A 13,499-nucleotide genomic window follows, 5' to 3' on the forward strand; every position below is an offset into this window, starting at 1 on the left:
GGCTCATACCCGTTCTAGCGTCTGTGACTGCATGAATTGTAGAAAGAAAGGGGGCTGTAAGGTGATGGGATGAATGTGCAGTACTGTTGCACCTAGACTCTTGCTGAAGCTAAGGAATTGGGAAAAAATGCCTGTACCATGACAGTAGCTGACAACCTGGAAGGCCTAACCTGATGAGCTGAATGGTGCTTTCGAAGGTTATAATCAAAACTGCCTCATTTTTCTGTCAGCTTTGCTGAAATCCTCCCAACTGTTCTAAAATTAGCTGCAGAGCACAGAAGCATGTAGTGATTCCTGCATTAAGATGTCGGTAGGCTATCTATCTATCACCCGCTACCAGTGTGTCCGTGACTTGGTAGCACCTAACAGCCCCAATGAGGGACTGGGACCCCCTTACGCTAAGCCCCTGATCCTGCTAGTCTCCATCTAATGATTCCCGTGGCGTAGGATGTTTAAATCGTAGCTGAGAGAAGCTAAGTTCTCCTGGACTTATTTCCAGTTAGAGCACAGGTGAGCTAAAACACCCAAGGATATCTACCTAAAGAGTGCTGATGACCAGGCTTTTGATAGTAGTCTGCTTTTCGTGACTGCTGACTTGCTATGTGCACAGTGCCTTTCAGAACGGTGGTGGTGGATACCTGAAAGCCAGAGGGGCACGTCTCAGCTGCTTATGTAGATGTTCATTGCCCCATGGCCTTCATTTTGATTTTTTTTGCCCCAGGGTGACTGTACCCTAGAGATGCAGGAAGCCCAGGGCATTTGAGACGAATGCAAAAACTGGGTGAGAAATCTTGTAAGAGGAAGTGGCTCCTCTTCTCCTCTGTGTGAACCGAGAGCAGGCAGGAAGGGTGGTGGGGGGGAGGGAGGTGATGCTGTTCTTGCAGCCAGCTCCACAGCGCTTGCAGACAGGAGATTAAACCACAGATGGTGAGTGAGTTTGAGAGTGAAGAGCAGAAGAAACTTGCTCAGATCCGACCCCCTCCGTGTTCTCTGGCAGCCTTTGCAGAGGCAGGTGGGTGGATGAGGAAAGGGAAGGGTTACCTAGCAAGGCCATTTTAAAAGAGAAATCTCTCACTTAACACTGGATAAGGAGCAGAAGGAGCTGTTGCAAGTAAGAACCGGTGAAGCTGAGGACATAAAATCGTGTTGGTTGCTGAATGTACAGGAACTGGATTGGGAAATCCCACTGCCACTGCAGTCAGCAGGAATCCGATGGTTACCTGTCCCCCCGGCTCATGGCCGAGCCCCACGCTTTCTGAGGGTCTCGACTCCGCAGCTGGTAGATGACCCTTGGCAGCAGCATGAGCAGCGGGTACTGTAGCTGGGATGAAGATCTGGAGGATTGTTTCTTCACAGCCAAGACCTCGTTCTTCAGGAGCCCACAAAACAAAACCCCCGTGAAGGTAATGGCTTTAAAACTACAGGAGGGGATGAACGGGAGAGAATTTCCCCCTAGCAAGCTGCAAAGCGAGTGCCGGCATGCATGCACAGCTGGCTGCAGATGCTGTCGGGAATAGCTGGCAGTTGCAGGCAGGATCCCCTTCTACTGTCCAGGGGGAGTGGGGTTTACTTCTCTCGCTGCCTGATGGTGGAGGTGGGGTGTGTTATCGTACCTATCCTACAGCCTTTTTGTCCATATTGGGATGTGCCTTTCCCCTTCCAGTCCTCTTCCTGGCTCTCCAGAATCCAGCTGGAGCCTTCCCAGGAGTTTGGGAAGAGCCCCATGCTCACAGCTCCTTAGTACCCGTTTGCTGCCCTCCCACTTGTCGTGACCCCCTGACCGAGACGTGTCCCCCCCACTCTGTGGCACCGGGGTACGTGACGGATCATATTTCTGAGCAGTCCTCCTTAAAGGCATGTTAAGGTGGCAGCGGGGTTGTAGAGTCAACGGGCCAAATTCACCTCTGGTTCAGCGCTTGAGATCTCAGACCGTGGATTAAGTTGGCATGTTCGTGCGTGTCAAAAAGAGACAAAGTTTGACGGGTGAACGATTTACCCCCAGGGCACAATTCCTGTAATACTGATGAGGTGTATGTCTGCTTTATGTTGGTAAGCACTTCATATTGTTCCTTTAGTGGATTTCTGTTCACTAACCAGACCTGGGTACAAAAAGAGAAGGAAGAAGAGCAATTACGGAAGTAGAGGTTTTACATAGAAAAAAAATATTTACATCTCACATTAGGGAGCTTGCACTGGGTAACTGTTTTTCCCCGTTGCTGCAAAAAGTTTGATCTTAGCTGTGCTCCTAGTTCTCAAAGAGAAGGCAGTGACTTCAGAGCAGGGGGCTGTTTTCATTTGAGAAAAATGTATTTTAACTTCTCAGTGGTGAAACCCTGCTGTTGGGCACTGCTGTATTTGCATGTCTGAAACTGTAAAGTTATAATCCTAAGCAGGTGCTCTTGGTCTCCTCTTTCTAAAGACAGGCAGAATAAAAGCACTCAGAGTCTCTTGGAAAGTGCCCGCTTTAACGGCGTGGCCCAGCTGAGTGACGTGGGGGGAGGACAGTCTCAGTGCTGTAGCTTTCAGTATCTTGTTTTAAAATTTTTAGAAATTTTCCCTTGGGTTTTTAACAGGGGGCATTCCCTGGTAATTTTATTCATGACAAAAAGGGAATTGTTGGTGAACCAGCATTTATTTATTTATTTATTTAAATATCATTCGATGATTCATTTGTGTAGGAGACCAGCAAGATTGGACCTTTTGTGTAATGTGTTTACACCCCCACCTGTACATTTCATTCTTTCTTTTGTGGCAGGATATTGAGATTTTTTTTCATTCAAAGGACTCTGATCATTTATTCATGCACCGTTCTGTCCTAGGCTGCCCACGCCTGTCACTGGACTGCTAACCCCCACTGTTATTGGTGCGCTGGTAGCTCTTCTTAGGTGTCCAAACGCAAGCTGAATGAAAGGAGTTTGTGTTCAATAATTTAGACTTAGGAGGCTCTGCCTGCACTAGGAGCCCTCTTCCAGTATCTTGTACACACCAATATAATGTGTGCCCCCAGAGGGGTTGTGGATGCAGCTGTGGTGACTGAGCTGTGCTCATAGAGGAAAGTCACCACCCAGCATCTCAAGTCAAACAACTGAGTTTTGCCGGTGTAACTGCATTTGCGCTGAAAAAGTCGACGGGCACCGCGGTGTCAGTCAGCAGCCATATTTACCCACCCCCCAGACCGGTGTAGTTCAGACATGGCGTCTCAGGGTAGTTGTACCATGGGAAGGAAATGGTTCCTGTTCAAACAACGGTATAGCTGCCCGAGCAATCAGATTACATGATATGCATCATCTGGCCTTGAAACAGCAAAGGAGATGCACATCTCCAAGTGACTCGTTGTTTCTTGTGGGGGAAGAACAGCTGAAGGCCTGTAATCATATTTGGGGCATAGGGACTACGTAAAAATTCTTTGAAGCTTCTGGCCTTGCTTGTTTGGGAGGTGTCATTAGTGGGGGTTACGTGAGTGAGTTGCTGGAAATGGTTAGGGACCCTGAGGCCAGAGCTGGTACCTGGGGTTCTGGAGCAATAAATCACCAGATTTGCACCAAAAAGTAGTGAGAAGTAAATGTGGAGGCCTAACGTGGGCAATACATAGCTGATTTCCAAAGGGTAGATGATCTCTGCAGGCACTTGATTGTTCGAGGAACAGTCCAGTGGGCTCGGAAGAGTGCAGGGGGAAGCAGATGGAATAGGGGAATGGACTGTAAGGAGCAATCCTGGAGTGGCATTTGGTGCTAGCAGGGACCTGAAAGTTTCCCCCTTCTCCTTCCCCCAATTCTGACATCAACGTGACTCTCAGAAATTTAAATTCTTCCTGGATCCAGATGATGTACAGGCTGTTTGGGCACAGACCGCCTGATGTGGGTGGAATGCTTTCCCTGAGCATCCTTGGAGATTACAGAGGGAAACGGGTGCAGCATCTGAGTTTGACTTTGGAAGCAGCACGGGATGCCGGGATGGCAGGTGGGAAATGCTGGATGCCACCCTCCCAGAGCAGACCAGGCAGATAATTGAACTGACAGGGCGTCTTTCTGCCACTGCTCATCCTTGGGATATTAATCTGCCTTTCACTTGAGCACGACACCCATTGAAGCCACTGGGAGCTTTCTTGGGGCTGTAAGATTTGATCCATTTATCTACAGCTCTGATTCACCCTCCAAGGTCAGGCTACTCTGAGAAGAGAGTGACAACGAAGTGTTGTCTGTGCTGTCAAATGCCAGCCTCTCTGGGCCGGTTTTTGGTCTCCACGTCCCTCTTGACTGCCCTCGGTGACTTAGGTGAGGCAGGGGCTTGACTGGGGGTCCCAAGAGAGACATGCTGAGCATCCAGAGAATGGCTTTCTTGGATCATGAGATGCCAGGTTACAAAACACAGCTTGCTGAAGTGATTGATGCCCCAATAGCAGACAATGCAAGTGCTGCTGGGCTAAAACGTATGTTGATTTGGAAGTCTGGAGTCCCTCAGTAGTAGACAAGTATTGGCCCAAATCACAATAGACCCTGTCTTCCCCCCCGACCCCCACCCCCTTTCTGCAGCCGTTGTTTAAGTATAAATGTGGAAATCTTCCACAACCACAGGCTACAAGACACCTACATATGGCAGTAATTGTGTGTTACAGCTACTTAACAAATCATTTGCTGCTCATGGCTGTGCAGTAAACAGATGCTGGGTCCAAGACTGAATTAACCTGCTGGGCAGATTGGGAACAACTCCGCCTGTCCTGATTTCTGAAATTTGGAACAGATGCCCCAATCCAAGGGGCAAAATGTGACCAGGTCGCCAGTGCTACAAGCTTCCCAGCTTAGCTCGCAGTCCATTGCTGGGATTTCAGACGAGAGCCATGTATTCCAGCCTCCAGAGCCTCTGCCAGAGAAAAACAAGCATATGAAATATTGTTCCTTCCTGGTTGACTTGTTCAAACAAGTTTGATCTTCATCCAGTTCTTAAAGGGCTATCGGTGAGAAAGCAATGCCCTACAGATGGCTATAACACCTACACAAAGCCTAATGATTAGATTAGATTAGGGCCTAGCGATGAGTCTTCATATGCCATGATCTTACAAGCATTTTTTTCAAACACTTTACATAGCTTTTCCCAACCGCTGTCTTAGGTAGGTCCTGTTCTTGCTGTTTTACCGCTAAGGCACAGACTCGCTTTGTTACACTGGGCAAGTTGGTGGCAAAGCTGGGAATGTAACCCAGGAGTATGGTTGCTCGTTGGGACAGATCTTGCCAAAGACACGATTGTCAAAGGCGCTTGGGGGAAGGAGACTCGATCCCATTTGCAACTGTGAGAAGGGGGTGCTTAATTATAGTGCCTTTAAAACCCAAGGCTTTGAGGCACTGTCGGACCAGTAGTAACTTTATCTGAAACACAAGACAGTGGCAATGCGAAGGGAAGCTGGCCTCGACAGTAAAGGAAAGAAGAATAGGGCACGTAGAGAAAGAGTCATTACATGAAAACAGCCAGCAAGAACAGCTGATAATTCACATGCCTGGGAGAAGCAGCTGTTTAAAACAATTGAGACTGCAAATCCTTCTTGAGCAACCTCATCATCCTTTCTTTCTTTTCTGTTTTCAGTGCCATAAAACTTAGTTTTGGAAATAACCTTGCTTGCACCAACCAGTGCTTGAATCTTAATTTTTTTGTCTTTTCCCCAGAAGCTCTCCCTGGGTGTTTCCTACCTTGCTACGCGTGTCAAGTCTTCAGCATAAAGAGTGTGATCGTTCAAAACCAGGACCCTCTGGCAGGCGCAGCAGAACTGCTGGCCCGCCGTTCGTTGGCGTAGATACTGTGAGATCCCGTCTATAAAGGGAAAAAGGGCAACTTGCCCTCTTGGATCTCACGTGCCTCTCTGCATTACGATTCGGGCCTGCTTTCAGCCTTCATCGTGGGTTGACCAGAATTCTGTGCGTCTGTAATAACTTGCTTACTAAAACCAGTATAATTTTCTTGTGCCCTTTTGTATACATCTATTTCAGGCAATTGGGCCTTCCTGCAAATGCTTTGGCAGGTGTTTAAGCTTCTAACAGTGCCCTCCTCCACCCACTGATTCCTTTTCTTACACTCTGTTCTTTCACTGCTGTTCTCTTCCCTCCTGCTCTGCCGTTGTTAAGTACCAGATGGAGCTCCCCCGGGTAGATACAGGGGCAGACTGAGACTCTAATGGGCATGCCCTGATCCATCAAAATGTGCCTTCGGCCCACTTTTTTGGTTGTTTTCCTAAGTTCTCTATTTGGGGATGTCCGTTTCCCCATAATCTCCCTCGCTGGCGCTGGTCAAAGTGGTCTGCTCTGCCCCAGCCAAACATCTTAGCATTGGCTTTTGAGTATCAAACAAATGAGCGGTAGCTCACTAGGTAGGAACTGTCTGCAATTGTCTTCTCGGGAGCGTGGAGCAGATGCAGAGATCTGGAACACGCTGCACCTGCGTTTGTGCTTATTCTGCTAATGTTGGCAAGCCAGCTGTATGGGCCTGCAACCTGTGGTTTTCTAACATCCAGGAAAGGTGCACGGGCTTCCGGCCTAATTCGGTAACCTGTCTGCTTACAAAAGCCCCGTGGGCACCCTTGAGAGCTCCGCTCGTGGGGCCCAGGCTAGGTGTTTCCCTCCGGGTTGACGGGAATCTTCATGCTGCTGCCCTTGTTGAAGTCCTGCGTGCGTAGTGAGGGCCAGCCGCATTGCAGCACGTCTTTAGGGGCACGTTGGTGGCTGACGCCAGGGGTCAGCGGTTTACAGTCGATTCTTGTTGCCCCCTTTGTGTGGGGATCAGCCTCAGGTGGTCAGATGGAGGCTTCGTATGCCAGTTTAAAACCCCAGTCCTCTCCTTTCAGTGTGTAAAGCAAAGGGCGAGCGTGCTGCCCAGCCTGTTTTCCAAGGGCGCATCTCCACGTGTGCTTTAATGCGTGTTAGCCTTGTTTTAATGCATGTTAAAGCATCACAAAAAAGTGCTTTTTAGCTAATGCGTATTTTTCCTAGTACCTCACAGTGGAGATACTAGATTTAATGCGCATTACATAAAGCACTTTAGGCGCATCTGCGTGTTCAATTGAAGTGACCATTTCAATGGGCTTGAGGAAACATCGGTCGCTTTAATAAAGTCTGTTTTCATGGCTGAGGATGAAGCAGAATTGTGCATGGTGTGGCTGGCCGGGCGGTTGAGAGAGGAGGGCATCTGACACTTGTAAGCCTCGTGCCTGGGTTTCATTGCCTATCCCAGCTGGTGGAGGCATTGCTGCTACTTGGGAAAATGCCGATCCTGGAGTTGGACTGTTTGGCAGGATCTTTGAGCTGCTTCAGCCATCGCGAGGTGGGACGTCCCCTGAGGACTCTCCAGACCAGCTTTATTGGAAAGGTGGCCTTTCGTACATATGGGCCAAAGGCCACTTCGCTGAGAATTGCTGTGCAGTCAGGAGTTCAGCCCAGGCAAGATTAACTCGCAGCCCTGGAGACCGGAGGCTTCTTTATCCAGAGAGCCAGACGGCAGCTGTTCCCACAGTCTGCTGCCACCTGCCCCGAAGGGCCTTTCCTGCAGTGGGCAAGGGGGCATCCAGATGCCATTGCCCGGTCAGATGGACCCTGGCCTCTCTGCTCCAAGCGCCAAAGGAGAGCGGTGTGACTGTGGCTGTGGCTGGGTTTGAGCCTCATGCAGGTTGCGTTTCTGGCAGAGGTCAAAGTCGGGCAAATGTTTGTCCATCTCTAATGTAAAATCTCTCGTTCTGACCTAGTGCTGGCAAAGGTTCAGACGTTCTGGATGTGACTGACTTCAGGAAATGAGTAACTCCATATTTGTTCCCTTCCCCTGTGATTTTTCAGAGCATCAGACGCTACTGGTGGGATGAGAAGGCTAGTCCAGTAGTGAAGGGGGCTAGCCTGGGAATTGGGAGACCTAAGTTCAGTTCCTTGCTCTGGTAGGGACAACCTGTGGGACCTTGAGCAGGTTTTCAGCCTTGCTGTCTCTCTCTTTCTGAATTGTAAGAATTTAACTGACTTGGGAGGAACCTCTCACTTCCACTCATGTTGACTCATGCTGTCGCTTACTGATTTAATACTGGAAGTCCCTGTGTGTCAGCCGAGATGGCAGCAATCACAATAACACACTTCTACCCTCCAGAGCTGTTGCAGAGAGAGATGCATGAAATATGGTGATGCAAAACTCTAGGCCTCTTGGTTCAGAGATTAGACCAACTAAAAACTTGCAAAAAAATTATCTTTTTCTGCAAGTTTTCAGGCGCGCACACCCTCAGGCTCAGGCAAAATTAAAGGTGGTAAAAAGTCCCCATGGGTAGAAAATAAACGAGGTAAAATTAAAAAACAAAAAAAAACAAAAAAGAAAATAAAATAGGTAGAAAACGTTTTAGCTATGGGGACTTTTTACCATCTTTAATTTTCCCCAAGCCTGAGGAAGGGTGTGTGCACCTGAAAACTTGCAGAAAAAGATGATTTTTTTTTTGCAATTTCTTAGTTGATCTAATAAAACACATCATCTCTGAACCAAGGGTTCTAGAGTTTTGCATTTCGTTTTGTCTCGGACCAACGTGACTGCCAAATACATCCCTTAAATATGGTGAGGTGCCCAGATGCTTGGGTCAAGGCAGCCGCATGGGTATCTCCAAGAGTGACCAGAAATCAATTGACTATGGGCAAGGACAAGTTTTTACAAAATTTTTTTTTTTTTCATTTCCGAAATAGAGAGACTGGGAGTCTTGGTGACATTGGGTGTTGCTGTTTAAATATTAGATGTGGATTTCAGTGGTTCTAAAAAAAGGCAAATAATACCTTTCTCAATTAGAGCAAGGAAAATGAAAAAAAATGTGAAATCCTTCTTTCAGCCCTTTGCCATGGTGATACGCAGAGCTGTGTTGCTATGCTACCGGGGAATACTGCAATGCCGAGCGGATGGATAACTGTTTGTTTTTGGGTTCGTAGCAAAGAACATCATCATTGCTGCATCACTCTTGACCCTTTAGAAGATGGGGAGCCCTCTTAAGGCAACAGATTTATCCAGTCTAAATCCAGATTGGGGCTGGGGAATAGCAGTTGCTACATGTGCAAGCACATCTACGTGCATTATGTAGAGATGCTGCAAGTGCATTGGGGCAGGGACTGCCTTACATTTTGCTTTTGTCTTGTTTGAATGCAGCAAGCGCAGTTCGCTATCGGTGCTGGACAGGCCACAGCGGGTAGTGTCCCTCTTAGGACTAGGTTTGATTTGCAATTTGGTGCTGCCTGTTTGGGAGGCGGAGGTATCCTGTTGCTGCATCGCAATGGCTCGTGTGCTGTAGACAGGCTGGATCTTGGTGATCCCGGAGAACGAATTCTCCGCGCGCAGAACAGGGACGGCGTATTTGGCAACAGCGATATATCCGCTGTGGTGCACAGCCTTGAACTAAAGGAGCCCCCGCTGCGTCCTAGGCAAACGTGGCCAAATGAATTGGGCACCGATCGGGGCTCTGGCAGCCTGGCTCCTAGTCTAGTCCGTCACCAGCCTGTCACGAGATCTCGGGCAAACTACTTTTATTTCTCTTTTGCCCCCGTTTCCCGTCCTGCCTTTTATCTCTGATCTATGCAGGCTCATTGAGGCAGGAATGATCTCATTATGCATCGAATCTGGCACAACAAGGCCCTGATCTTGAGACTCATCATGAAAATAACACAGCAGGGCAAGGGGTGTGGAGTCCATAGGCAGTGCTAATTTAGCTGCTGCCTCCTGCGGGGGTGGCTTTTGCAGGCTGAGACGTGGGTCACCCTGCAGACTTTCCAAAATCTTGCTGTCGTCGATGACTGCTGTCGTTCGGCTCCAGCTCGTACCCCCTGGAGCTCCTGTACGTGAGGACGCGAGAAGCTGCGTGCGGAAGAATCAGGCCGGGAAGGACCAGCGCACCATTGTAGGCAGGACAAATTGGGCATGGTTGCCATAGTTACAAAACTTGTTTTCACTCCTTCAGAGCTCTGCGCCAACGTAGTTCAGGGCCAAGGAGAATTGAGCAAATTGTCAGGAAGGCAGATAAGGAGAGGGAAGCTCGGGTATCCAGTGTGGCAGGACCCAGAGCCGCTGGGGCTGTCCTTTCTGCCTGGTGCCCTCCCCTCCCCTGAGCTTCCCTGGGACAGGTGCCCAGCTCATCCCAAAACGCGTTGGTACAGATGTTGCTGGACATCTTGCCGGGCATTGTCATGCCAGCGTATTTGTGAGAGCAGAGAAGCTGCCATGAAGATGCAAATTGCAGCCTAGGATTGAGGTGTTGATTCTGTCCCCTGCCAGGTACAAATCATGATGGTGGCTGGGAGACCAGCCCTTGGAGAGGGGAAACCCAGTGAAACCAGCTGGTTTCCTGCCTGCCCTGTGCGGGATCGTTCCTTATGTTGCTTTTATTCCAGCAGCACCTGCAGACTGAATGAAATCAGGGCCCTGTTACTTTAGTCCCGGTCCATAAGTGATGCTGAGTAACCATCTTTATAGAGCTCACAACCTAAAACACCAAGGCAGGCAGAATAAGATGCGATTATTGCCATTTTACAGATTGGGGGGGAACCGAGGCATAGAAAGACTTAGTGATTACCCAAGTCTGGAATTGAACTGTGGTCTGATACTCTGGTGGCTTTAAAAGACGACCAAGAACAAGACCCAAATCCAGGCAGGAGGGGAAGGCAGTTGGAGGCAGGCATAGGCACTGCTGTTATTTTGGGGAAATGGATCCACATCGAGGAAGAGTTTCTGGCTGCTGTCCCTGTAGGATTCCAGGGGAAGTCGAGGAGAAGGAGAAGAAAAGGAAGACATTAAGACTCCTAGGCCAACTTCAGTTGCCATCAGCTGAAGGCTTTATTTTCCTTTCTGTGCTGATTCACATGTCCCAGCCACCACGCCACTCCGTTATTGGATTTATTTTCAGTTCTGTGCAGCGGAGCTCCTGGCTCCAAGCTGAGTTCTGGCCTGTCCGTAACTACAGCAAATTTTTTAATTTCTCTTTGAATACTTGAAAGTGGCAAAACCACTTTATTTATTTTATTTATTTATTTATTTATCTATCTATTTATTTTTGGCCTAGAAGGATACTTACTTTACCTACCACTTTATGATGGGTTTTTGGTATTGCCACTGCTGTCCTGTTTTTCTGGGGTTTCTAGGTCAATTCACACTCTATTTCCCACCTCACTTCTAAAACCAGCGTGCTTGTTTGGGGTGGGGGGAGCTTGCGTCACTGGGTACGGGTTGCAGAGCCGTTTGCTTGTTCAGCTGAGAGGTTTCAAGCCAAGCCAAGTCAAATGGTTGGAACTGCTCGGCCAGGGACGTGCGAAAGAAACTTAGGCCAGTGCTGTCCGTTTTGGATGTGTCCCATGAACCACTGCAGGACTTGGATACCAGAGCAGACTACTGAGGAGCTGTTAACACGGGACCTTGACACACCACTTCTAAAATACTTTCAGAATATACCATAGTCTTGTCCTAGCACTGGTTCCTGCAGCGCTGGGAACACTTTCTGGGATGCAGTTGCCTATGTTTCTAGACTTGTTTAGTTTGCAGAAGAGAAGGCTGAGCGGGGGATTTAATAGCAGCCTTCAACTCCCTGAAGGGTGGTTGCAAAGGGGATGGAGCTGGGCTGTTCTCCGCGGTGGCAGGTGACACAACAAGGAGCAATGGGCTCAAGTTGCAGCAAGGGAAGCTGAGGTTGGATATTAGGAAAAACCTTTTGACAAAGAGGGTAGTAAACCACTGGAAAAGGTTTTCCAGACAGAAGTTGTGGTATCTCCATCCTTGAAGGCTTTTAAGCCCTGGCTAGACAAAGCCTGGGCTGGGATGATGGACTTGGGGCTGGTCCTGCCTGGAGCAGGGGGTTGGATTAGATGCAATCTCCTGAGGTCCCTTCAACCCGCCTTGTCTGCGATTGTGTTGATGCTGGGGGCTAGAGGAGAGCACTTTGCCTGCGTGTCATATCTTATCTGGTCCAGGGGCTGATGGCCCTGCCTCCTTGCTCTATTTGTTTTCCCCTAGCCTCTGCATTTCTGCCTCTTTCCCCCGAGACCCTTGAGGCATGATCCCATGAAATGGGATCAGTGACCGTAAGGTGACTAGGAGCACTCCACGGATGATGATGTTAAACGAAATGTTGGTAAAAATCTGGCTGCTCTTTGTAAATATGTGGCTGTCTTTTTATTGTGCCATTTAATCTATTGAAGTCCAATAGCCAAGCATGAACCTCGCCTCCACTGGCTAGGTGAGCTTACACCAAAAGAAATGACTTCCTCGGGGCCACGGAGCGAGTCGGTGACGGAGGCCAGGTGTGGTAATCGCAACCTGTCCTTCCACGCCTGAGCTTTTTCCGTCCAGATTCTCTCGTCTCCTGGTTACGTGGGGTTTTCCATCTCATCTCTCCAGTTGGAAATGTCAGCGGACTTGGAGAGAAGATTGAGCTCTTGGGCTAATGACGCCGTTGCGGCTGGGCCGACGCGTTTCCAGTTGGTTAAAAGAGCCTTGTTTGCACAGAGGATGTTTTGCCAGGCTCCCCTTCTGTTCCTCTTTTGTCAGAACAGTCAGTATCTAATGCGGCCTATTGTAGCAGATGGAAGCAGAGCAAACAGATAAGCGTTCCCGGCGTTCGGGAGCCAGCAGACCATCTGAGTGGCCGTTGATTAGCTGACACGTCTCTGTTTGGAGCTTGTCCCAAGATGCACTTCTGTATACAAAGGGCTTTCGCCTTATTTCGCCCCTTGGACCTGATCCTGGGAGGTGCTGATCATCTCTTGGGATTGAGTCCCAAGCAGGAGGAGCTCAATTTTCCCTGGGATTAAATTGCTCATTGTTGGGGAAACTATGAGGCTGGAAAGGGTTGTGTCAGCAACATGAACAAGGAGCTATAGATTGGAGAAGGATTTCAGCATCCTGTACATGTGGCATGTAGGAGGTTGGGCTTCAGCTATGCGTAGCTGCTGGAAGGAGGCAGCCGTCTGCATTGGGCAGGCTGGTTACTTCAAAGAACAGAGCCCAGGAACCAGATAAATGAGAGATTGCAGCCTTTGTTACCAGACCTCCGCAGCATTGCCCCATCCACAGCCCTTGTGGGAGGGAGAGGGTTTGTTGCCGTTCAATTCCCGTGGTTTTCCTGGGGGATTCTACATGCGTCGTCTTTATTTGTCCTGAGAAAGCATCGACTTTGTCAGTATGAATGTGAATTGCTGAGCTTGCCTTGTTTGCAAGCAAAGTTATGCTCCATGCAAGCGAATGAAGATTTGTTTGTCTTGCTATGCAGGCCCTAAATTTAATTTTTGCTACCAGAATTGGTAAAAACTGTTGTTTATTACCTGGTTGCAGTCATTACTTGCAAAGGATCCAGTAATATATGCAGGGACTTATTTTGCTGCTGTTGTTCATGTTCACCTTGTACCCTATTAAGGGATCCAGGGATAGTTACCATCAATAGAAAGAAACAATCTAACTTCAGTGGGCTTTTGGCCAGGTCCTAAATGATCATTTCTGCCATTTCAAGTAAAAAAAAAAAAAAAAAAAAA

At 48.6% G+C, this 13,499-nt stretch overlaps 1 protein-coding gene across 2 annotated transcripts in view; it reads left to right on the forward strand.

Annotated features, from left to right (window-relative positions):
• Positions 1-860: 860 nt before the first annotated feature.
• RASSF5 (Ras association domain family member 5) overlaps positions 861-13,499 on the forward strand; it is a 45,360-nt gene continuing 32,721 nt past the window's right edge. The window contains exon 1 of one of the 2 annotated variants that reach the window (XM_019514020.1): positions 861-1,403. In XM_019514020.1, coding sequence (XP_019369565.1) covers positions 1,284-1,403 — 120 coding nt within the window. In that variant the 5' untranslated portion in view covers positions 861-1,283. The remainder of the gene's footprint in view (positions 1,404-13,499) is intronic. The other variant, XM_019514019.1, reaches the window with a different exon arrangement.

This window comes from Gavialis gangeticus, unplaced genomic scaffold, assembly GCF_001723915.1.
Source record: "Gavialis gangeticus isolate Ggan-Ray unplaced genomic scaffold, GavGan_comp1, whole genome shotgun sequence".
Classification (NCBI taxonomy): domain Eukaryota; kingdom Metazoa; phylum Chordata; order Crocodylia; family Gavialidae; genus Gavialis; species Gavialis gangeticus.